The sequence below is a fragment of the Mus musculus genome, chromosome 12 (genome assembly GCF_000001635.26).
Source record: "Mus musculus strain C57BL/6J chromosome 12, GRCm38.p6 C57BL/6J".
In the NCBI taxonomy this organism is placed as follows: domain Eukaryota; kingdom Metazoa; phylum Chordata; class Mammalia; order Rodentia; family Muridae; genus Mus; species Mus musculus.
In genome coordinates this window covers 113,417,894-113,443,749 of record NC_000078.6, presented here as the reverse complement: position 1 = coordinate 113,443,749, position 25,856 = coordinate 113,417,894, and the positions used below count along the sequence as shown (strand labels likewise).

General features: G+C 46.2%; 6 gene segments (V, D, J or C) and 1 further gene; all 7 read left to right on the top strand.

Moving 5' to 3' along the window:
* The window catches only part of Igh (immunoglobulin heavy chain complex), a 2,751,187-nt gene that overhangs the window by 2,566,205 nt on the left and 159,126 nt on the right, over nucleotides 1–25,856 (top strand).
* On the top strand, nucleotides 13,212–13,222 carry Ighd4-1 (immunoglobulin heavy diversity 4-1). The segment is given in 1 exon segment: nucleotides 13,212–13,222. A coding segment is annotated over 1 exon segment (11 nt).
* Nucleotides 13,917–13,969, top strand: Ighj1 (immunoglobulin heavy joining 1). The segment is given in 1 exon segment: nucleotides 13,917–13,969. A coding segment is annotated over 1 exon segment (53 nt).
* Nucleotides 14,235–14,282, top strand: Ighj2 (immunoglobulin heavy joining 2). The segment is given in 1 exon segment: nucleotides 14,235–14,282. A coding segment is annotated over 1 exon segment (48 nt).
* On the top strand, nucleotides 14,618–14,665 carry Ighj3 (immunoglobulin heavy joining 3). The segment is given in 1 exon segment: nucleotides 14,618–14,665. A coding segment is annotated over 1 exon segment (48 nt).
* Nucleotides 15,183–15,236, top strand: Ighj4 (immunoglobulin heavy joining 4). The segment is given in 1 exon segment: nucleotides 15,183–15,236. A coding segment is annotated over 1 exon segment (54 nt).
* On the top strand, nucleotides 21,020–24,924 carry Ighm (immunoglobulin heavy constant mu). The segment is given in 6 exon segments: nucleotides 21,020–21,334; nucleotides 21,446–21,784; nucleotides 22,064–22,381; nucleotides 22,489–22,880; nucleotides 24,682–24,797; nucleotides 24,914–24,924. Coding segments are annotated over 6 exon segments (1,491 nt in total).

Sequence of the window (25,856 nt, the reverse complement as noted above, 5' to 3'; positions counted from 1 at the left end):
TTTGCTAAATGCATGAAACTCAAGAAGAATGAAGACCAAAGTGTGGACACTGTGCCCCTTATTAGAATTGGGAACAAAACATCCATGGAAGGAGTTACAGAGACAAAGTTTGGAGCTGTGACGAAAGGATGGTCCATCTAGAGACTGCCATATACAAGGATCTACCCCATAATCAGCTTCCAAACGCTGACAGCATTGCATACACTAACAAGAATTTGCTGAAAGGACCCAGATATAGCTGTCTCTTGTGAGACTATGCCGGGGCCTAGCAAACACAGAAGTACATGCTCACAGTCAGCTATTGGATGGATCACAGGGCTCCCAATGGAGGAGCTAGAGAAAGTACCCAAGGAGCTAAAGGGATCTGCAACCCTGTAGGTGCAACATTATGAACTAACCAGTACCACCGGAGCTCGTGTCTCTAGCTGTATATGTATCAGAAGATGGCCTAGTCGGCCATCACTGGAAAGAGAGGCCCATTGGACACACAAACTTTATATGCCCCAGTACAGGGGAACGCGAGGGCCAAAAAAATGGGAATGGGTGGGTAGGAGATTGGGGGGTGGGTATGGGGGACCTTTGGGATAGCATTGAAAATGTAAACGAGGAAAATACCTAATAAAAAAAATACTCAATAAAATTCTCACTAACCGAATCCAAGAACACTTTAAAACAATCATCAATCCTGACCAAGTAGGTTTTATTCCAGGGATGCAGGGATGGTTTAATCTATGGAAATCCATCAATGTAATCCATTATATAAACAAACTCAAAGACAAAAACCATATGGTCATGTCCTTAGACACGGAGAAATCATTTGACAAAATCCAACACCCATTAATGATAAAAGTCTTGGAAAGATCAGGAATTCAAGGCCCATACCTAAACATGATAAAAGCAATCTACAGCAAACCAGTAGCCAACATCAAAGTAAATGGAGAGAAGCTGGAAGCAATCCCACTAAAATCAGGGACTAGACAAGGCTGCCCACTTTCTCCCTACCTTTTCAACATAGTACTTGAAGTATTAGCCAGAGAAATTCGACAACAAAAGGAGATCAAGGGGATACAAATTGGAAAAGAGGAAGTCAAAATATCACTTTTTGCAGATGATATGATAGTATATATAAGTGACCCTAAAAATTCTACCAGAGAACTCCTAAACCTGATAAACAGCTTCGGTGAAGTAGCTGGATATAAAATAAACTCAAACAAGTCAATGGCCTTTCTCTACACAAAGAATAAACAGGCTGAGAAAGAAATTAGGGAAACAACATGCTTCTCAATAGTCACAAATATTATAAAATACCTTGGTGTGACTCTAACTAAGGAAGTGAAAGATCTGTATGATAAGAACTTAAAGTCTCTGAAAAAAGAAATTAAAGAAGATCTCAGAAGATGGAAAGATCTCCCATGCTCATGGATTGGCAGGATCAACATTGTTAAATGGCTATCTTGCCAAAAGCAATCTACAGATTCAATGCAATCCCCATCAAAATTCCAACTCAATTCTACAATGAATTAGAAAGGGCAATCTGCAAATTCATCTGGAATAACAAAAAACCTAGGATAGCAAAAGCTCTTCTCAAGGATAAAAGAACCTCTGGTAGAATCATCATGCCTGACCTAAAGCTGTACTACAGAGCAATTGTGATAAGAAACTGCATGGTACTGGTATACTGACAGACAAGTAGACCAATGGAATAGAATTGAAGAACCAGAAATGAGCCCACACACCTATGGTCACTTGATCTTTGACAAGGGAGCTAAAACCATCCAGTGGAAAAAAGACAGCATTTTCAACAAATGGTGATGGCACAACTGGTGGTTATCATGTAAAAGAATGCAAATTGATCCATTCCTATCTCCTTGTACTAAGGTCAAATCTAAGTGGATCAAGGAACTCCACATAAGACCAGAGACACTGAAACTTATAGAGGAGAAAGTGGGGAAAAGCCTCGAAGAGATGGGCACAGGGGAAAAATTCCTGAACAGAACAGCAATGGCTTGTGCTGTAAGATCGAGAATGGACAAATGGGACCTCATAAAATTGCAAAGCTTCTGTAAGCAAAAGACACCATCAATAAGAGAAAAAGGCCACCAACAGATTGGGAAAGGATCTTTACCTATCCTAAATCAGATAGGGGACTAATATCCAATATATATAAAGAACTCAAGAAAGTGGACTCCAGAAAATCAAATAACCCCATTAAAAAATGAGGATCAGAGCTAAACAAAGAATTCTCACCTGAGGAATACCAAATGGCTGAGAAGCACCTGAAAAAAATGTTCAACATCCTTAATCATCAGGGAAATGCAAATCAAAACAACCCTGAGATTCCACCTCACACCAGTCCGAATGGCTAAGATCAAAAATTCAGGTGGCAGCAGATGCTGGCGTGGATGTGGAGATAGAGGAACACTCCTCCATTGTTCGTGGGATTGCAAGCTTGTACAACCACTCTGGAAATCAGTCTGGCGGTTCCTCAGAAAATTGGACATAGTACTACCGGAGGATCCAGCAATACCTCTCCTGGGCATATATCCAGAAGATGTCCCAACCGGTAAGAAGGACACATGCTCCACTATGTTCATAGCAGCCTTATTTATAATAGCCAGAAGCTGGAAAGAACCCAGATGCCCCTCAACAGAGGAATGGATACAGAAAATGTGGTACATCTACACAATGCAGTACTACTCAGCTATTAAAAAGAATGAATTTATGAAATTCCTAGCCAAATGGATGGACCTGGAGGGCATCATCCTGAGTGAGGTAACACATTCACAAAGGAACTCACACAATATGTACTCACTGATAAGTGGATATTAGCCCAAAACCTTGGATACCCAATATATAAGATACAATTTCCTAAACACATGAAACTCAAGAAAAATGAAGACTGAAGTGTGGACACTATGCCCCTCCTTAGAAGTGGGAACAAAACACCCATGGAAGGAGTTACAGAGACAAAGTTTGGAGCTGAGATGAAAGGATGGACCATGTAGAGACTGCCATATCCAGGGATCCACCCCATAATCAGCATCCAAACGCTGACACCATTGAATACACTAGCAAGATTTTATCGAAAGGACCCAGATGTAGCTGTCTCTTGTGAAACTATGCCGGGGCCTAGCAAACACAGAAGTGGATGCTCACAGTCAGCTAATGGATGGATCACAGGGCTCCCAATGGAGGAGCTAGAGAAAGTACACAAAGAGCTAAAGGGATCTGCAACCCTATAGGTGGAACAACATTATGAACTAACCAGTACCCCGGAGCTCTTGACTCTAGCTGCATATGTATCAAAAGATGGCCTAGTCAGCCATCACTGGAAAGAGAGGCCCATTGGACACGCAAACTTTATATGCCCCAGTACAGGGGAACGCCAGGGCCAAAAAGGGGGAGTGGGTGGGTAGGGGAGTGGGGGTGGGTGGTATGGGGGACTTTTGGTATAGCATTGGAAATGTAAATGAGCTAAATACCTAATAAAAAATGAAAAAAAAGAATGAATTTATGAAATTCCTAGGCAAATGGATGGACCTGGAGGGCATCATCCTTTGTGAGGTAACCCAATCATAAAGGAACTCACACAATATATACTCACTGATACGTGGATATTAGCCCAGAAACTTAGGATACCCAAGATATAAGATACAGTTTGCTAAATGCATGAAATTCAAGAAGAATGAAGACCAAAGCGTGGACACTTTTCCCCTTCTCAGAATTGGGAACAAAACACCCATGGAAGTAGTTACAGAGACAAAATTTGGAGCTGTGACGAAAGGATGGACCATCTAGTGATTGCCAGATCCAGGGATCCATCCCATGATCAGCTTCCAATGCTGACAGCATTGCATACACTAACAAGAATTTGCTGAAAGGACCCAGATATAGCTGTCTCTTGTGAAACTATGCCCGGGCCTAGCAAACACAGAAGTGGATGCTCACAGTCAGCTATTGAATGGATCACAGGCCCCCAATGGAGGAGCTAGAGAAAGCACCCAAGGAACTAAAGGGAACTGCAGCCCTATAGGTGGAACAACAATATGAACTAACCAGTATCCCGGAGCTCTTGTCTCTAGCTGCATATGTATCAAAAGATGGCCTAGTAGGCCATCACTGGAAAGAGAGGCCCATTGGACTTTCAAACTTTATATGCCCCAGTACAGGGGAACGCCAGGGCCAAAAAGGGGGAGAGGGTGGGTAGGGGAGTGGGGGGTGGTTATGGGGGACTTTTGGGATAGCATTGGAAATGTAAATGAGGAAAATACCTAATAAAAAATAAAAAAATAAAAATAAAATAAAATAAAAAGGGTGTGCTGAGCTTCTTATGAAGATGACAGGTGACAGAAGAACTTCTTAATGTCATCCACATGGTAGTGGTCTTGGAATTATGGAAGATGCAAGACTGGGGAGAGTCACTCTGGCTTGCTCCATGTGTTCAAAGAGCTGCTCAGGGCAAACAATGTGTGGCACAGTTAGAGTCCATTCAAAGAGATCCTGAAAGGCCACTGTTTGAGTATGTGAAGAGGAAGCCTTCCCACTGCTTGTTCTCTTGTCTTCCCCTCTTTCTCCAGGGTTGCTGATGCTGATTCCTTTGCTGACAGTAGATCCAGTGTTTGTAAGCTTTTGTCATGGACTAAAGACAAGCTGCTATCCAGGAACTTCAAGGGCTCCAGCTTTAGATTTCTGAGGCATTCTTTCCTTTAAATTGAATGACTATTGGGCTTTGTGCCTCAGTGAGAGACAGCTATACTGGGACTACTCTGGCTCTTGGACTCCCAGACTCATGGACAAAGTACCTGGTTCTCAGCCTCTCAGGTGTGATTTGGCCGTTGTTGCTATTTGTGACAATTTTTTAAGAATACTCCTCCCACAGGCTCGTATATTTGAATGTTTTGAATAGTGGCACTTTTTTAAACGATTAGAAGGATTATGAGGTGTGTCCCTGATGGAGGCAGTGTGTCCCTAGGCTTAGCTTTGAGGTTTTAAAAGCCAAGGCCAAGCCTATGCCTCTCTCTCTCTCTCTCTCTCTCTCTCTCTCTCTCTCTCTCTCTCTCTCTCTCTCTCTCTCTCTCTCTCTCTGCCTTCAGAGCAGGATAGAACTCTCTGCTACTGTTCCATTGCTATGTGCTCTTTATGCTTCCTGCCATGATGAAAATGAATCTACAAGCAAGTCCCCATTAAATGCTTTATTCTTATAAAAGCTTTGTCATGGTATCTCATCATAGCAATAGAATAATGACCCTAGATAGTATCTTGAAGCTCATTTAATAAAGCCTGATGTATCTTCTAGATAACCCCGACTTAAACATACAACCTAGACACAACTAAGCCACCCTTCAAGAAAAAAAAAGTCCCAAGAAACAGCCATAGATTCAATAACCCAGGAATCAAATTTTCATAGGCCTTCAAAATAAAGCCATCCACATGTAAAGATGTTCCTCCTTGGACGAGCCAGGCTAAGAATCATCACTAAACATGGAGTATGAACCAATGAGACCAAGCACATGTTGCCTCAAGAGAAAAGAAACAGGCTGCTCCCAACAAGGGGAAAACATTCCAATACTAAATACAGTGAGGGTATTGCCATGTGATCACCTCAGTTCAAAACAGTCCACCTCCTCTATGGTAAAAACCTCAGAATCCATAAGGGGAACTTATATTTCTTCCTTTGCTTTCCACTCCCCTCCTAGGGCAACGGCCAACCTAAGGCAAGCAAAGTCTATAACACCTTTAGAGAGCCTTTTGTCCTAAGCTCTTTTTCTCTGTCTCCTCAAAACATGCAAGATTCTCAAGAATGGAACTATCACCCAGAATTCCACAGATGAGGTAATTTGAGGCTCCAAACATGTGAGGGGCCTGTCTATTTACTGTTCCGAGAGAGTAACTCAGGTCTACCTAAGCCATGCTACAGTAAGATAACACAGCTGAGGGGAAGACACATCACTATTCTTGGAAGAAGAGAGCTCTGTCCTTGGGACATTGTCAAGGCATGGCAGAACACATCTGAATGTGAAGCTCATATAACTCTAGGGCTCTGAGGTAGAATCCATCGTGTTCTAGGAGCTGTGTCTTCAGGTCTATCCTGACATCAGTCTTCATCCACTGAATATCTCTTTCTAACAGAGGTTATATATCTAGCCCCATCCATTAGTCAACCTTGGGAGCTCTCCAAAATAGGTGAACACCTCATTGATCTTTTCCCTCTCTGGTTTCACAATTGGAAAGTGCATGATGGGAAGCTTAAGGGGGGAAATGAAGCAGAGATCATCAAAGGAAAACTGTTACTACAGAAACATACCAAGCTGGACTGTGTAAATAGATGCCAACCAACTGTGAGCATATCTCTTCTCATTAGGTAGTCTTGCCAACTAACCACAGCTTCCCCTGTCTGTGCTCTCTCCTCTGAGTGGCCAGCGTTGTATTTATTGGCTGACCTTACATTCATTGTTGAGCCCTGCTCGTGGTTATGCCTTAGAGAGAAACCCACCAGAGAACGTCTCGTGAGGTCCCTGCAGATTCTTGCTGCTTCTGTGGCCTCAGGCTTGTTGGTGAGCCAGTGTGGTGTCTGTTGAGTGGAATGCTCAGCAGCTGCTGATTCACGAGTGGTGATTACTGGGTGTACTGGACACCACTGCTGATTTATATTAGGTGTTTGCCAAGGGACTGAACTGCTTATATTCCAAAAACGAAGATTGAACTTGCCACAGAAAGTACTGTTTCTAAACATGTCTACCCCCTGCCCCCGACACACACCATGTTCTAAAACTTTTCTTTTCTACTACCTCTGGTGTGTGGTGTGCTAGAGGAGAGGTTGAACTCTTATTAAATAGGTTGAAAAATATATGCCTACAGTTCTTTACATTTAATATTTGATTATTATATCCATGGAATATTTCTTTTCTGATCCTTTCTATTTGGTATTCTGTTTGCTTCTTGTACCTGATAGGCACCTCGTTATTTATGTGTAATTAAAGTCTATGGTTTGGTTGAAAATATATTCTGTTCTTTTGATCTACGTTTGTTCTTCCTCCTTCATAGATTTGATCTTTTCACAATGTCTCCAGTTTTCTGGATATGTTGTGCCTAGATGGCTTTAGATTTAACATTTTCATTGAGTGAGGTAATAATTTCTCCTACCTTGACTTCAGTGCCTAAGATTCTCTCTTTCATCTTAGGTACTTTGTGACTTTGGCTTAACCATGAGGGGTTTTTTGTTTCATTTCCAATTTTACCTCAGTTTGGTTTTCCATGTCTTTTATTTGTTTTATAATAACCCACTAAACTTAATTAGTGCTGACCATATATGAGTGAGTGTGGGGTTGTCTACTAGAGCATGGGAAACATACCACGAAACACATCCTAAAAGAATGATTCTTTCATCTCCAGAAACCACACATTGACAACAGCTCCTCAGGACCTGGATATTATCCACACTATCCATGGTGGGATTTTTGGCTGGTTTGGTCTTGTACAGGTAACCACAGTAGTTGTGAACTCATGATTGTCATGACCAGAGGCTAGCATTTCATAGAACTCCTCCCAATCCTCTGGCTCTTACCTTCTTTCTGCCTCCTCTTCTACAATCTTTGGTAGTGGGAGAAGTTACTGCAGATGTCCTGTTTAGGGCTCAACACCCTCTTAATCTCAGCACTATGACCACCAGTGCTTCTCTCCAGTGCTGCTGCCCTCTGCAAAAGGAGTCTTCTTTGCCCAAGGATGAGAGCAGTGTAGGTCTATGGGTATAAACATGAATACTTGGAAAGCAATTTGGCAGCACAGCCATTTAACCAAATAACAGCAGCATGTTCTACCCTAGGGTCTATCATCTCCCCAGCCAGGCCCTTTTGACCAGGATTACCATACAGGCATTACATTCCCTCTGGTGAAACAAGCCTCAAATCCAATCAATAACAGTTAGTTATACTGTAATAGTCTTGCTACTCTTGCACCATTGTACACATCTTAGCTGGCACATCAGTATTGTGGCATGAGGGTCCAGCACTGGGTGAAACCATGAATGGCTTTTCCTCTTCCAGCAGTCAGTCTAGGTAGCACCAGCCAATACAGTGAAAGCTAGCCAGCAGGGAAGGAGATACTCAGTCAATTTGAAACTGATATCTCTATATCTTTTTCAAAGTGTGATGTCTTCAGCAATAGGATCTTACCATATAGTTATAGTGGGGTCTCCCTGACAAATAACTCATAAGGCAGTGTCCTATACCTTGTACTTAGCTCTTCGCTTACTTGTTTCTCTCAGTAACTTATGACAGCTGTTACATTTGCCACTGTATGTGTCCTTGAATCACTTCTGACCTAAGCTAAAGAAATGAAGATCTCTCCTCCTGATGTTTATCTAGGAGACCCCCTTCTGGAGTGAAGTAGCTAAATAGTGGTGGCCTCAAAAACATGGAAAACACCTCCCCAGGGCACAGGTAATCTGTAGTCAAACCTAGAGACAATGCACTCTACCATCAGGAGTATTCCTGTTCTCCCATGCCTGCATATCAGGAGTATTCTGTAGCATAATGTTTTGGGGTACTGTGTAAAGGTTGTTCCTGTGTTGTTCAAATGCTGATTTCTCTGCCCTCATATCTTGTTGCAATTTAACATTGAATTCCATCATAATGCTTATACTAAAAATCTCTTGTCTCAGGTTTGTATAAACAGTTCTTACCATTTATTCTTCTTATTGTCAACAAATGTGAATCACCCAATGACTGGGCAAAATAGAGAATAGGGTGGGACTTACACCAGCCAGGGAAAGAAAAGAGAGGGAGATTTAGATCAGCCACAACAAGGAGAAGGTCCAAGAAGGCACCATGAGGAAAAAAAATCTGAAGCCAAAAAAGCCAGATAATAATCAACAATAATATGCAAGTATCATGAGATCTTGGCTGGGAGGTAGCCAAATTAGCTTAGGGGGCTAATACAAATCAGTATTTCCCAGGTATTCCAGTAAATGATTATAAATAAATCCTGGCTTATCTATGTGCTTATTGGGAATTATCAGAGGTCAAGAAATTCAGCTACCCAATTAATTCAGTTTACATTTATGTTAAAGATAATTCATTTTACAGTATTCCTGTTCCAACTGCTTAGGCCATGCAAGGCCAAGCTCCAGGAAAATGCTGCCAGAGCCTGTCTAGCACCCTAAGGCTCAAGAACTCAAACTTCAGGACCTGGACCCTCAGTCAAGCTTGTCCATTATTCACTGTCTTCTGAGCACATTCCAACCATCATGTCTGATATCTCTTGTGCTGTAAATCTTTATTCAAAAGTTTAATGATGGATTGAATGCTGCTTCTCCCCTCCCCTCCCCCGCAACTCTCCACATCTGATGGGGATACCTTCAGCTCACCAACTGTTCTGAGCAGCTCTACAATAGTCCCACTCTAATTCATAAGTGGGATGAAAGTTCTCCCTGGATGTCCAGTTCTCAGCTGGATTCCAAATCCCATGCTGAGTAGACACACCAAAAACTACATCCTCAGGGTGGAATCTGTATGGAGATAAACAGGCAAGGTGTGACAAGGTGAAACATGACAGAGTATGAGAGGACAAGGTCAAGCAAGATAAGGTACCAGGGATGGGGTCCCAGGATACTCAGCTATGGGGCAGAGGCTGGGAGACCAACTCAACCCTAGACATTAGGCCCAGCTTTGGCTATTTCATTGTACAGATCCAGTTTCCTTACCTGGCCCTCTCCGGGACACATGTCTGCAAAACTATACTGATTAATCTTGGTTATCCAGTTGGCACATTTGAAAAAATTAAAACCTTAAGGAATTGCCTGAATCAGATTGGCCTATGAGCATGTCTGTGGGTATGCTCCTGACTGAATATTGCTATAGGAAAGCCAAGGCTACTGTGGATGGTACCATCCTTAGGCAACAGGGCCAAGGCCATATAAGAAATTGGCTGAGTTTCTTTGGGTCTGTGAGTTATAGCATGGTTATCCTGTACCTTATGGCTAATGTCCACTTATAAGTGAGTACATACCGTGTGTGTCTTTCTAGGTCTATGTAATCTCACTCAGGATGATATTTTTCTGGGTCTATCCATTTGCCTGCAAATATCATGATGTTTTTGTTTTTCCTTATTATGCAGCCTTTACTTACTATTCTATGAGGAGGAGGCACAATTTGTCCTTGATTTTTAACTTTAATACATATTTATAGCAAAATAACTGAGACCATCTCCTTAAATTTTTTTTCCTAAAATTATCTGAATCGAATCAGGAATTCTATAAACTTATTTATTCATCTAAACAGCATTAATTCATAAAAGTTCATCATCATGTTGATCTGCAGGAAATTTGCTCAATAGGGTGGGCTGATGCCCAAGAATCATTAGGCTATATAATAATGGCAGGAAAGGCATATCAGCAGCAAAGGTCGGTCTTGGGGAGAAGTCTCTGGGGCCATGCCTCTCCAAAGTACACCCATCACAGACATGTTAAACAGTGGGCCATCTCCAGGAAACTTGCTTGCTTGCCATAGCCTTTCCTAGATGTTTTCTGTCATGGCATGGGGGGAGGCTTCCAGGAGTCAATGGGGGTGAACCTATCTGAGACTCCTAGCAGCAGGAGACATGGAAACTGATGTGGTCATCTTCTGTAGCCAGGTAGAACTTCCAGTAGAGGGATAAAGACACCAACCCACCCATGAAACTTGTGACCCAAAATTTGTCCTGCCTACAAGATGTGCAGGGATAAAGATGGAGCAGAGATTGGGAGAATGGACAACCAATGACTGGCCCAATTTGAGGCTCATCCCATGGGAGAGAGCCAACCCCTGACACTATTAATGATACTCTGCTATGCTTGCAGACAGGAACCTAGTAAAACAGTCTCCTGAGAGGCTTCATCCAGCAATGGATGAAGACAGATGCAGGGACCCATAGTCAAACATCAGTCAGAGCTATGGGAGTCATGTCAAAGAGTAGGAAATGGGATTTATTGAGCTGGGGGTGGTCAATGACACCACAAGATCAACAGAGTCAACTAACCTGGGCAAATGGGAGCTTAGCAACAATGTAGGGGGCTGGACCTAGACTTCCTACACATGTGTAACAGATGTGCAGCTTGGTCTTCATGTGTGTATTACCCTAACATTTGGAGCAGGAGCTGTCTCTGACTCTGTTGCCTGCCATTGGATCCCCTTCCCCTGCTTGGGCTGCCTTGTTTGGCCTTAGTAGGAAAGGATGTGCTTAGTCCTGCTGTGACTTGATGTCCCTAGGCAGAATGATACCCCAGGGGGGCTCCCCATCTCTGAGGAGATGGGCAAAGGGTAATGGTTGGAGGGACTTGTGAGGCTGGGACTGGGAGGAGAGAAAGGAGACAGCTGTAACTGGAATGATGTTAAGTGAACAAATGAATGGATAGATTAGATAGACAGATAGACAGACAGACAGACAGACAGACAGACAGACAGACAGACAGACAGATAGAAAGATAGATAGATAAGGGGAAAAAGAAACGTAGCTGAGCAAGCCAGAGAGAGCAAGCCAAATAAGCAGCATTCCTCCATGACTTTTCCTTCAGCTCCTGCCTATGAGTCTGCCTTGACTTCCCTCAGTGATTGGTTGTAAGTTAAAAGGTGAAATAAACCCTTTCTTTGACAAGTTGCTTTTGGTTCTGATTTTTATCACAGCAAGAGAAAATCAAACTAGAACAAACATGTATTTTTCCTGGCACATGTCCATAGTAAGGCAGAAATGATCTTCAGACCTAGACCATAGATACTACAGAGAGCAGAAGTGTAGATAGGTGGACTTACTGTATGATTGTAATCCAAGTAAATCTACATAGCTAGAGAGCTAGAGGAAAGGCCAAAGCTTCCTCTGGGAGGTCAGATCCTGTCGCACTGTAGCCAATAAGGCATATTGCATCACAGGAAAGGACTAAGACCCAGGCTGGCAATAGTGTCTGTATCTTAACTAGATCTCTCTAGTGAGTGAGGAAGTAAATTTGTGAGAGCCCAGACTGTGGGCTCGGAAGGTACCTGCCATGCCCCTGTTAGTAACTGAGTACTACAGCAGGAGCAGGTGTTCTCTAGAAAGCCTGAGACAACTCTACTTCTTCTCTCAAGAGACCACCTAATACAGGCCTGAGAGAACAGACTCTGGAAATAGATGGGACTTACGGAGCTAAGATCTAGAGCTCATCTACAGAGCAGAATCCCAGCCAAGAGAACAAAGAATACTGACTCTCTCCTGTTCCCTACTCCTAGAGTTCTAAAACACACTATAGGGAAGGGAGCCTCTAGACCTCCGTCCATTCCCCATCTTGCTCATTCCATCTTCCCATGTCCCCAGGTCTCCAAGCCACAGACACCACCTTTCCTATTCACCCACCTTTCTGTGTCCCTAGGTCCCCAGGCCATAGTCACCTCCCCCCACACCCCGCTCACCCTGCCCCATCTATGCCCCTAGATGCTTACTTACCAGAGTCTTTTGTCTGACGTGGGGCTACAAGCATCTATGCTCCCTAAGCACCTACTGCTGACCTGTAGGACCCAGCTCTGAACCAACTCATATAAGTAAATACAGACTCTCCCCTGTCTTAGGATGGCCCCCTGGGTCAGGAGGAGACCACTGCCAAGGAACCTTCTCTTAGAGCACTGAACTCCTCCCCTGTACCACTTAGGACAGACCTGAGACCTATTATTACTGATTACCAGAGCTCTGGCAGTGACCACGGAGGAGATAGATCCACCCTGGACACAGGAAACACAGCACCAGAGATACTGCTTCATCACAACAGTAGAGTGACACTTTAGACTTTAATTTGGGTCACTTTCCTGCTGTAGAGGTGGGATCAGAAAGCAAAGAGCAGTATGAGTGCCTGATAGGCACCCAAGTACACTATAGAGTACTCATGGTGAATAAGGTACCTCCATGGCTTCCCAGGGAGGGGCACTGCCCCACCCCCACCATCACAGACCTTTCTCCATAGTTGATAACTCAGACACAAGTGAATGACAGATGGACCTCCATCTGCTCTTATTTTAAAAAGAAGACAAACCCCACAGGCTCGAGAACTTTAGCGACTGTTTTGAGAGAAATCATTGGTCCCTGACTCAAGAGATGACTGGCAGATTGGGGATCAGAATACCCATACTCTGTGGCTAGTGTGAGGTTTAAGCCTCAGAGTCCCTGTGGTCTCTGACTGGTGCAAGGTTTTGACTAAGCGGAGCACCACAGTGCTAACTGGGACCACGGTGACACGTGGCTCAACAAAAACCTTCTGTTTGGAGCTCTCCAGGGGCAGCCTGAGCTATGAGGAAGTAGAGAGGCTTGAGAAATCTGAGGAAGAAAAGAGTAGATCTGAGAGGAAAGGTAGCTTTCTGGAGGTCAGGAGACAGTGCAGAGAAGAACGAGTTACTGTGGACAGGTCTTAGATGGGGAAAGAATGAGCAAATGCAAGCATCAGAAGGGTGGATGCAATGTCCTGCCAAGGACTTACCAAGAGGATCCCCGGACAGAGCAGGCAGGTGGAGTTGACTGAGAGGACAGGATAGGTGCAGGTCCCTCTCTTGTTTCCTTTCTCCTTCTCCTGTTTCCTTCTTCTCTTGTCACAGGTCTCACTATGCTAGCCAAGGCTAGCCTGAAAGATTACCATCCTACAGATGGGCCCATCCAGTTGAATTAAGGTGGAGATCTCTCCAAACATCTGAGTTTCTGAGGCTTGGATGCCACTGGGGACGCCAAGGGACTTTGGGATGGGTTTGGTTGGCCCCAGATGAAGGGCTACTTCACTGGGTCTATAATTACTCTGATGTCTAGGACCAGGGGGCTCAGGTCACTCAGGTCAGGTGAGTCCTGCATCTGGGGACTGTGGGGTTCAGGTGGCCTAAGGCAGGATGTGGAGAGAGTTTTAGTATAGGAACAGAGGCAGAACAGAGACTGTGCTACTGGTACTTCGATGTCTGGGGCACAGGGACCACGGTCACCGTCTCCTCAGGTAAGCTGGCTTTTTTCTTTCTGCACATTCCATTCTGAAACGGGAAAAGATATTCTCAGATCTCCCCATGTCAGGCCATCTGCCACACTCTGCATGCTGCAGAAGCTTTTCTGTAAGGATAGGGTCTTCACTCCCAGGAAAAGAGGCAGTCAGAGGCTAGCTGCCTGTGGAACAGTGACAATCATGGAAAATAGGCATTTACATTGTTAGGCTACATGGGTAGATGGGTTTTTGTACACCCACTAAAGGGGTCTATGATAGTGTGACTACTTTGACTACTGGGGCCAAGGCACCACTCTCACAGTCTCCTCAGGTGAGTCCTTACAACCTCTCTCTTCTATTCAGCTTAAATAGATTTTACTGCATTTGTTGGGGGGGAAATGTGTGTATCTGAATTTCAGGTCATGAAGGACTAGGGACACCTTGGGAGTCAGAAAGGGTCATTGGGAGCCCTGGCTGACGCAGACAGACATCCTCAGCTCCCATACTTCATGGCCAGAGATTTATAGGGATCCTGGCCAGCATTGCCGCTAGGTCCCTCTCTTCTATGCTTTCTTTGTCCCTCACTGGCCTCCATCTGAGATCATCCTGGAGCCCTAGCCAAGGATCATTTATTGTCAGGGGTCTAATCATTGTTGTCACAATGTGCCTGGTTTGCTTACTGGGGCCAAGGGACTCTGGTCACTGTCTCTGCAGGTGAGTCCTAACTTCTCCCATTCTAAATGCATGTTGGGGGGATTCTGGGCCTTCAGGACCAAGATTCTCTGCAAACGGGAATCAAGATTCAACCCCTTTGTCCCAAAGTTGAGACATGGGTCTGGGTCAGGGACTCTCTGCCTGCTGGTCTGTGGTGACATTAGAACTGAAGTATGATGAAGGATCTGCCAGAACTGAAGCTTGAAGTCTGAGGCAGAATCTTGTCCAGGGTCTATCGGACTCTTGTGAGAATTAGGGGCTGACAGTTGATGGTGACAATTTCAGGGTCAGTGACTGTCTGGTTTCTCTGAGGTGAGGCTGGAATATAGGTCACCTTGAAGACTAAAGAGGGGTCCAGGGGCTTCTGCACAGGCAGGGAACAGAATGTGGAACAATGACTTGAATGGTTGATTCTTGTGTGACACCAGGAATTGGCATAATGTCTGAGTTGCCCAGGGGTGATTCTAGTCAGACTCTGGGGTTTTTGTCGGGTATAGAGGAAAAATCCACTATTGTGATTACTATGCTATGGACTACTGGGGTCAAGGAACCTCAGTCACCGTCTCCTCAGGTAAGAATGGCCTCTCCAGGTCTTTATTTTTAACCTTTGTTATGGAGTTTTCTGAGCATTGCAGACTAATCTTGGATATTTGTCCCTGAGGGAGCCGGCTGAGAGAAGTTGGGAAATAAACTGTCTAGGGATCTCAGAGCCTTTAGGACAGATTATCTCCACATCTTTGAAAAACTAAGAATCTGTGTGATGGTGTTGGTGGAGTCCCTGGATGATGGGATAGGGACTTTGGAGGCTCATTTGAAGAAGATGCTAAAACAATCCTATGGCTGGAGGGATAGTTGGGGCTGTAGTTGGAGATTTTCAGTTTTTAGAATAAAAGTATTAGTTGTGGAATATACTTCAGGACCACCTCTGTGACAGCATTTATACAGTATCCGATGCATAGGGACAAAGAGTGGAGTGGGGCACTTTCTTTAGATTTGTGAGGAATGTTCCGCACTAGATTGTTTAAAACTTCATTTGTTGGAAGGAGAGCTGTCTTAGTGATTGAGTCAAGGGAGAAAGGCATCTAGCCTCGGTCTCAAAAGGGTAGTTGCTGTCTAGAGAGGTCTGGTGGAGCCTGCAAAAGTCCAGCTTTCAAAGGAACACAGAAGTATGTGTATGGAATATTAGAAGATGTTGCTTTTACTCTTAAGTTGGTTCCTAGGAAAAATAGTTAAATACTGTGACTTTAAAATGTGAGAGGGTTTTCAAGTACTCATTTTTTTAAATGTCCAAAATTCTTGTCAATCAGTTTGAGGTCTTGTTTGTGTAGAACTGATATTACTTAAAGTTTAACCGAGGAATGGGAGTGAGGCTCTCTCATAACCTATTCAGAACTGACTTTTAACAATAATAAATTAAGTTTCAAATATTTTTAAATGAATTGAGCAATGTTGAGTTGGAGTCAAGATGGCCGATCAGAACCAGAACACCTGCAGCAGCTGGCAGGAAGCAGGTCATGTGGCAAGGCTATTTGGGGAAGGGAAAATAAAACCACTAGGTAAACTTGTAGCTGTGGTTTGAAGAAGTGGTTTTGAAACACTCTGTCCAGCCCCACCAAACCGAAAGTCCAGGCTGAGCAAAACACCACCTGGGTAATTTGCATTTCTAAAATAAGTTGAGGATTCAGCCGAAACTGGAGAGGTCCTCTTTTAACTTATTGAGTTCAACCTTTTAATTTTAGCTTGAGTAGTTCTAGTTTCCCCAAACTTAAGTTTATCGACTTCTAAAATGTATTTAGAATTCATTTTCAAAATTAGGTTATGTAAGAAATTGAAGGACTTTAGTGTCTTTAATTTCTAATATATTTAGAAAACTTCTTAAAATTACTCTATTATTCTTCCCTCTGATTATTGGTCTCCATTCAATTCTTTTCCAATACCCGAAGCATTTACAGTGACTTTGTTCATGATCTTTTTTAGTTGTTTGTTTTGCCTTACTATTAAGACTTTGACATTCTGGTCAAAACGGCTTCACAAATCTTTTTCAAGACCACTTTCTGAGTATTCATTTTAGGAGAAAGACTTTTTTTTTAAATGAATGCAATTATCTAGACTTATTTCAGTTGAACATGCTGGTTGGTGGTTGAGAGGACACTCAGTCAGTCAGTGACGTGAAGGGCTTCTAAGCCAGTCCACATGCTCTGTGTGAACTCCCTCTGGCCCTGCTTATTGTTGAATGGGCCAAAGGTCTGAGACCAGGCTGCTGCTGGGTAGGCCTGGACTTTGGGTCTCCCACCCAGACCTGGGAATGTATGGTTGTGGCTTCTGCCACCCATCCACCTGGCTGCTCATGGACCAGCCAGCCTCGGTGGCTTTGAAGGAACAATTCCACACAAAGACTCTGGACCTCTCCGAAACCAGGCACCGCAAATGGTAAGCCAGAGGCAGCCACAGCTGTGGCTGCTGCTCTTAAAGCTTGTAAACTGTTTCTGCTTAAGAGGGACTGAGTCTTCAGTCATTGCTTTAGGGGGAGAAAGAGACATTTGTGTGTCTTTTGAGTACCGTTGTCTGGGTCACTCACATTTAACTTTCCTTGAAAAACTAGTAAAAGAAAAATGTTGCCTGTTAACCAATAATCATAGAGCTCATGGTACTTTGAGGAAATCTTAGAAAGCGTGTATACAATTGTCTGGAATTATTTCAGTTAAGTGTATTAGTTGAGGTACTGATGCTGTCTCTACTTCAGTTATACATGTGGGTTTGAATTTTGAATCTATTCTGGCTCTTCTTAAGCAGAAAATTTAGATAAAATGGATACCTCAGTGGTTTTTAATGGTGGGTTTAATATAGAAGGAATTTAAATTGGAAGCTAATTTAGAATCAGTAAGGAGGGACCCAGGCTAAGAAGGCAATCCTGGGATTCTGGAAGAAAAGATGTTTTTAGTTTTTATAGAAAACACTACTACATTCTTGATCTACAACTCAATGTGGTTTAATGAATTTGAAGTTGCCAGTAAATGTACTTCCTGGTTGTTAAAGAATGGTATCAAAGGACAGTGCTTAGATCCGAGGTGAGTGTGAGAGGACAGGGGCTGGGGTATGGATACGCAGAAGGAAGGCCACAGCTGTACAGAATTGAGAAAGAATAGAGACCTGCAGTTGAGGCCAGCAGGTCGGCTGGACTAACTCTCCAGCCACAGTAATGACCCAGACAGAGAAAGCCAGACTCATAAAGCTTGCTGAGCAAAATTAAGGGAACAAGGTTGAGAGCCCTAGTAAGCGAGGCTCTAAAAAGCACAGCTGAGCTGAGATGGGTGGGCTTCTCTGAGTGCTTCTAAAATGCGCTAAACTGAGGTGATTACTCTGAGGTAAGCAAAGCTGGGCTTGAGCCAAAATGAAGTAGACTGTAATGAACTGGAATGAGCTGGGCCGCTAAGCTAAACTAGGCTGGCTTAACCGAGATGAGCCAAACTGGAATGAACTTCATTAATCTAGGTTGAATAGAGCTAAACTCTACTGCCTACACTGGACTGTTCTGAGCTGAGATGAGCTGGGGTGAGCTCAGCTATGCTACGCTGTGTTGGGGTGAGCTGATCTGAAATGAGATACTCTGGAGTAGCTGAGATGGGGTGAGATGGGGTGAGCTGAGCTGGGCTGAGCTAGACTGAGCTGAGCTAGGGTGAGCTGAGCTGGGTGAGCTGAGCTAAGCTGGGGTGAGCTGAGCTGAGCTTGGCTGAGCTAGGGTGAGCTGGGCTGAGCTGGGGTGAGCTGAGCTGAGCTGGGGTAAGCTGGGATGAGCTGGGGTGAGCTGAGCTGAGCTGGAGTGAGCTGAGCTGGGCTGAGCTGGGGTGAGCTGGGCTGAGCTGGGCTGAGCTGGGCTGAGCTGGGGTGAGCTGAGCTGGGGTGAGCTGAGCTGAGCTGGGGTGAGCTGAGCTGAGCTGGGGTGAGCTGGGGTGAGCTGAGCTGGGGTGAGCTGAGCTGAGCTGGGGTGAGCTGAGCTGGGGTGAGCTGAGCTGAGCTGGGGTGAGCTGAGCTGAGCTGAGCTGAGCTGAGCTGGGGTGAGCTGAGCTGAGCTGAGCTGGGGTGAGCTGGGGTGAGCTGAGCTGAGCTGGAGTGAGCTGAGCTGGGCTGAGCTGGGGTGAGCTGGGCTGAGCTGGGGTGAGCTGAGCTGAGCTGAGCTGAGCTGGGGTGAGCTGAGCTGAGCTGGGGTGAGCTGAGCTGGGGTGAGCTGGGCTGAGCTGAGCTGAGCTGAGCTGAGCTGAGCTGAGCTGAGCTGAGCTGAGCTGAGCTGAGCTGAGCTGAGCTGAGCTGAGCTGAGCTGGGGTGAGCTGAGCTGAGCTGGGCTGAGCTGGGGTGAGCTGGGCTGAGCTGGGCTGAGCTGGGCTGAGCTGGGGTGAGCTGAGCTGGGGTGAGCTGAGCTGAGCTGGGCTGAGCTGAGCTGAGCTGGGGTGAGCTGAGCTGAGCTGGGGTGAGCTGAGCTGAGCTGAGCTGGGGTGAGCTGAGCTGGGCTGAGCAGGGCTGAGCTGGGGTGAGCTGAGCTGAGCTGGGGTGAGCTGGGCTGAGCTGGGCTGAGCTGAGCTGAGCTGGGCTGAGCTGGGCTGAGCTGGGCTGAGCTGGGCTGAGCTGGGCTGAGCTGGGGTGAGCTGAGCTGAGCTGGGGTGAGCTGGGGTGAGCTGAGCTGGGGTGAGCTGAGCTGGGGTGAGCTGAGCTGAGCTGGGGTGAGCTGAGCTGGGGTGAGCTGAGCTGAGCTGGGGTGAGCTGAGCTGAGCTGGGGTGAGCTGAGCTAGGGTGAACTGGGCTGGGTGAGCTGGAGTGAGCTGAGCTGAGGTGAACTGGGGTGAGCCGGGATGTTTTGAGTTGAGCTGGGGTAAGATGAGCTGAACTGGGGTAAACTGGGATGAGCTGTGGTGAGCGGAGCTGGATTGAACTGAGCTGTGTGAGCTGAGCTGGGGTCAGCTGAGCAAGAGTGAGTAGAGCTGGCTGGCCAGAACCAGAATCAATTAGGCTAAGTGAGCCAGATTGTGCTGGGATCAGCTGTACTCAGATGAGCTGGGATGAGGTAGGCTGGGATGAGCTGGGCTAGCTGACATGGATTATGTGAGGCTGAGCTAGCATGGGCTGGCCTAGCTGATGAGCTAAGCTTGAATGAGCGGGGCTGAGCTGGACTCAGATGTGCTAGACTGAGCTGTACTGGATGATCTGGTGTAGGGTGATCTGGACTCAACTGGGCTGGCTGATGGGATGCGCCAGGTTGAACTAGGCTCAGATAAGTTAGGCTGAGTAGGGCCTGGTTGAGATGGTTCGGGATGAGCTGGGAAAAGATGGACTCGGACCATGAACTGGGCTGAGCTGGGTTGGGAGACCATGAATTGAGCTGAACTGAGTGCAGCTGGGATAAACTGGGTTGAGCTAAGAATAGACTACCTGAATTGTGCCAAACTCGGCTGGGATCAATTGGAAATTATCAGGATTTAGATGAGCCGGACTAAACTATGCTGAGCTGGACTGGTTGGATGTGTTGAACTGGCCTGCTGCTGGGCTGGCATAGCTGAGTTGAACTTAAATGAGGAAGGCTGAGCAAGGCTAGCCTGCTTGCATAGAGCTGAACTTTAGCCTAGCCTGAGCTGGACCAGCCTGAGCTGAGTAGGTCTAAACTGAGTTAAAAATCAACAGGGATAATTTAACAGCTAATTTAACAAGCCTGAGGTCTGAGATTGAATGAGCAGAGCTGGGATGAACTGAATGAGTTTCACCAGGCCTGGACCAGTTAGGCTAGGACCTCGTTCTATAGAGGCAGACTGTGTGCTACAGTGGAGTTTCAAGATGATTCCATGAGTCCTCCCCGCCCCCAACATAACCCACCTTCCTCCTACCCTACACGCCTGTCTGGTGTGTAAATCCCAGCTTTGTGTGCTGATACAGAAGCCTGAGCCCCTCCCCCACCTCCACCTACCTATTACTTTGGGATGAGAATAGTTCTCCCAGCCAGTGTCTCAGAGGGAAGCCAAGCAGGACAGGCCCAAGGCTACTTGAGAAGCCAGGATCTAGGCCTCTCCCTGAGAACGGGTGTTCATGCCCCTAGAGTTGGCTGAAGGGCCAGATCCACCTACTCTAGAGGCATCTCTCCCTGTCTGTGAAGGCTTCCAAAGTCACGTTCCTGTGGCTAGAAGGCAGCTCCATAGCCCTGCTGCAGTTTCGTCCTGTATACCAGGTTCACCTACTACCATATCTAGCCCTGCCTGCCTTAAGAGTAGCAACAAGGAAATAGCAGGGTGTAGAGGGATCTCCTGTCTGACAGGAGGCAAGAAGACAGATTCTTACCCCTCCATTTCTCTTTTATCCCTCTCTGGTCCTCAGAGAGTCAGTCCTTCCCAAATGTCTTCCCCCTCGTCTCCTGCGAGAGCCCCCTGTCTGATAAGAATCTGGTGGCCATGGGCTGCCTGGCCCGGGACTTCCTGCCCAGCACCATTTCCTTCACCTGGAACTACCAGAACAACACTGAAGTCATCCAGGGTATCAGAACCTTCCCAACACTGAGGACAGGGGGCAAGTACCTAGCCACCTCGCAGGTGTTGCTGTCTCCCAAGAGCATCCTTGAAGGTTCAGATGAATACCTGGTATGCAAAATCCACTACGGAGGCAAAAACAAAGATCTGCATGTGCCCATTCCAGGTAAGAACCAAACCCTCCCAGCAGGGGTGCCCAGGCCCAGGCATGGCCCAGAGGGAGCAGCGGGGTGGGGCTTAGGCCAAGCTGAGCTCACACCTTGACCTTTCATTCCAGCTGTCGCAGAGATGAACCCCAATGTAAATGTGTTCGTCCCACCACGGGATGGCTTCTCTGGCCCTGCACCACGCAAGTCTAAACTCATCTGCGAGGCCACGAACTTCACTCCAAAACCGATCACAGTATCCTGGCTAAAGGATGGGAAGCTCGTGGAATCTGGCTTCACCACAGATCCGGTGACCATCGAGAACAAAGGATCCACACCCCAAACCTACAAGGTCATAAGCACACTTACCATCTCTGAAATCGACTGGCTGAACCTGAATGTGTACACCTGCCGTGTGGATCACAGGGGTCTCACCTTCTTGAAGAACGTGTCCTCCACATGTGCTGCCAGTGAGTGGCCTGGGCTAAGCCCAATGCCTAGCCCTCCCAGATTAGGGAAGTCCTCCTACAATTATGGCCAATGCCACCCAGACATGGTCATTTGCTCCTTGAACTTTGGCTCCCCAGAGTGGCCAAGGACAAGAATGAGCAATAGGCAGTAGAGGGGTGAGAATCAGCTGGAAGGACCAGCATCTTCCCTTAAGTAGGTTTGGGGGATGGAGACTAAGCTTTTTTCCAACTTCACAACTAGATATGTCATAACCTGACACAGTGTTCTCTTGACTGCAGGTCCCTCCACAGACATCCTAACCTTCACCATCCCCCCCTCCTTTGCCGACATCTTCCTCAGCAAGTCCGCTAACCTGACCTGTCTGGTCTCAAACCTGGCAACCTATGAAACCCTGAATATCTCCTGGGCTTCTCAAAGTGGTGAACCACTGGAAACCAAAATTAAAATCATGGAAAGCCATCCCAATGGCACCTTCAGTGCTAAGGGTGTGGCTAGTGTTTGTGTGGAAGACTGGAATAACAGGAAGGAATTTGTGTGTACTGTGACTCACAGGGATCTGCCTTCACCACAGAAGAAATTCATCTCAAAACCCAATGGTAGGTATCCCCCCTTCCCTTCCCCTCCAATTGCAGGACCCTTCCTGTACCTCATAGGGAGGGCAGGTCCTCTTCCACCCTATCCTCACTACTGTCTTCATTTACAGAGGTGCACAAACATCCACCTGCTGTGTACCTGCTGCCACCAGCTCGTGAGCAACTGAACCTGAGGGAGTCAGCCACAGTCACCTGCCTGGTGAAGGGCTTCTCTCCTGCAGACATCAGTGTGCAGTGGCTTCAGAGAGGGCAACTCTTGCCCCAAGAGAAGTATGTGACCAGTGCCCCGATGCCAGAGCCTGGGGCCCCAGGCTTCTACTTTACCCACAGCATCCTGACTGTGACAGAGGAGGAATGGAACTCCGGAGAGACCTATACCTGTGTTGTAGGCCACGAGGCCCTGCCACACCTGGTGACCGAGAGGACCGTGGACAAGTCCACTGGTAAACCCACACTGTACAATGTCTCCCTGATCATGTCTGACACAGGCGGCACCTGCTATTGACCATGCTAGCGCTCAACCAGGCAGGCCCTGGGTGTCCAGTTGCTCTGTGTATGCAAACTAACCATGTCAGAGTGAGATGTTGCATTTTATAAAAATTAGAAATAAAAAAAATCCATTCAAACGTCACTGGTTTTGATTATACAATGCTCATGCCTGCTGAGACAGTTGTGTTTTGCTTGCTCTGCACACACCCTGCATACTTGCCTCCACCCTGGCCCTTCCTCTACCTTGCCAGTTTCCTCCTTGTGTGTGAACTCAGTCAGGCTTACAACAGACAGAGTATGAACATGCGATTCCTCCAGCTACTTCTAGATATATGGCTGAAAGCTTGCCTAACCTGGTGCAGGCAGCATTCAGGCACATATATAGACACACATGCATTTATACATAGATATATAGGTACACATGTGTAGACACATACATGAATGTGTATTCATGGACACACAGACAAAGGTACACATATATACACATGAGTTCATGCGCACACACATGCATGGACACTTACAAACGCCTTCAGAGACAAATAGGCATAGACACACAACCACTCACAGAAACAGATACCAATATGCATGGTCCTGTGTACACAGAAACAGACTATAGGCAAATATACACAAATAAACTATATAGATACAAAGATATGCATATACACACATGTACAGAAACATCTTCACATGTGTACACTAACATGTGAACAGGTATAGCACACAGATACACCTGGACTCTGACCAGGGCTGTAATCTCCAAGGCTCACGGCTCAGAGAGCCTACACTAGGCTGGGTCACTGATACTCCTCAGGAGCCCACTCTATGATTGGGAGAGATAACCCCAGGTACAAAGTATGCCTATCTGTCTCAACACCATGGGGCAGAAGATACTCCACTAACCACCCATGACAGAAAGTTAGCCTTGGCTGTGTCTCCATTAATAGAACACCTCAGAAGACCAATGTGAAATTGCCTAACCCACTCACACCCACCCTGATCTCCAGTTCAAAATGCAGAAAACATAATGCAGTTGTCCAAAAGATGCCCCAACCACACACACACACACACACACACACACACACACACACACACACACACACACACACACACACCATCAAGGAGCCTCTGTAAGGAGTCACCACCCAATAACACTGCCTCTTTGGGCTCATATCCTGGACATTCTTCATATTCATATCCATTTGGGGCCTAGGCTTTAGATATCCCCAAGGGCTCATCTTTACAGGGATCAGAGATCCCAATAAATGCCCTGGTCCCACAGCCTCCCTCAGGTATCTGTCTGTTTATCTCTTGGTACCAAGACCCAACATTGCTGGCAGGGGTAGGACAAGCAACGCACGGGAACTCTGATCAAAGAAAGTCATGAGATGCCTGAGTCCTTCAGGAAGTAAGGAGGGACAACCTCTGGTATCCCTGTTCTTATTGCTAAAGCCCAAGAGACAGGGAGACCTGCTCTAAATTCTCAGTCTAAACAGCACCGATGGCACCACCTGCTCAGGGAAAGTCCAGAGCACACCAATATCATTTTGCCACAGTTCCTGAGTCTGCCTTTACCCAGGTCCATACATTGCATCTGTCTTGCTTGCTCTGCTGCCCCAGGGCTCCTGGAACAAAGGCTCCAAATTAGTGTGTCCTACAGCTTGGCCTGTTCTGTGCCTCCGTCTAGCTTGAGCTATTAGGGGACCAGTCAATACTCGCTAAGATTCTCCAGAACCATCAGGGCACCCCAACCCTTATGCAAATGCTCAGTCACCCCAAGACTTGGCTTGACCCTCCCTCTCTGTGTCCCTTCATAGAGGGGGAGGTGAATGCTGAGGAGGAAGGCTTTGAGAACCTGTGGACCACTGCCTCCACCTTCATCGTCCTCTTCCTCCTGAGCCTCTTCTACAGCACCACCGTCACCCTGTTCAAGGTAGTGTGGTTGTGGGGCTGAGGACACAGGGCTGGGACAGGGAGTCACCAGTCCTCACTGCCTCTACCTCTACTCCCTACAAGTGGACAGCAATTCACACTGTCTCTGTCACCTGCAGGTGAAATGACTCTCAGCATGGAAGGACAGCAGAGACCAAGAGATCCTCCCACAGGGACACTACCTCTGGGCCTGGGATACCTGACTGTATGACTAGTAAACTTATTCTTACGTCTTTCCTGTGTTGCCCTCCAGCTTTTATCTCTGAGATGGTCTTCTTTCTAGACTGACCAAAGACTTTTTGTCAACTTGTACAATCTGAAGCAATGTCTGGCCCACAGACAGCTGAGCTGTAAACAAATGTCACATGGAAATAAATACTTTATCTTGTGAACTCACTTTATTGTGAAGGAATTTGTTTTGTTTTTCAAACCTTTCCTGCGGTGTTGACAGCCCAAGGATTATCTGAATAGAGCTTAGGAACTGGAAATGGAACAGTGCAGTCTGATGGTACTTAAGGGAGAAAGAGGGAAAGGAGGTGTGGAAGAAGAAAAAAGAGAAGCAGAGGGGGAGGGGAGAAGGGAGAGGGAGAGGGAGAGGGAGAGGGAGAGGGAGAGGGAGAGGGAGAGAGAGAGAGAGAGAGAGAGAGAGAGAGAGAGAGAGAGAGAGCATGCACTCTAACAGCAAAGTACAACACAGGCAGCCAATGGATAGCACTCTGGTTATCTACCCTGATGGAAGAAGGGAAGTAGGGCAGAGAAAATTCCAGGCCTAATCTCCCAAAAGCAACAGAACCTGGAAACTAGCCTCTAGCCTTAGGTCTCTGCTCTGTCCCCAGCCCACCATCTTGGGCTGGTGTTGCTTCAAGCTAGTAATTTAGGTCTTATCCCAAAGCTTTGTGGTATGTGGGTGTGCCTTTGGGGAGTTGGCTGAGATTTTGAAGATGTTTGTACCTCTCCCACAACATGACAAGCCCTAGGGGTTAGTCAATAACTCAAATTCTCTGTCTATGACAACTGCTGTATGACTATATGAAGAAATGGGATAAAGATGCTATAGTCA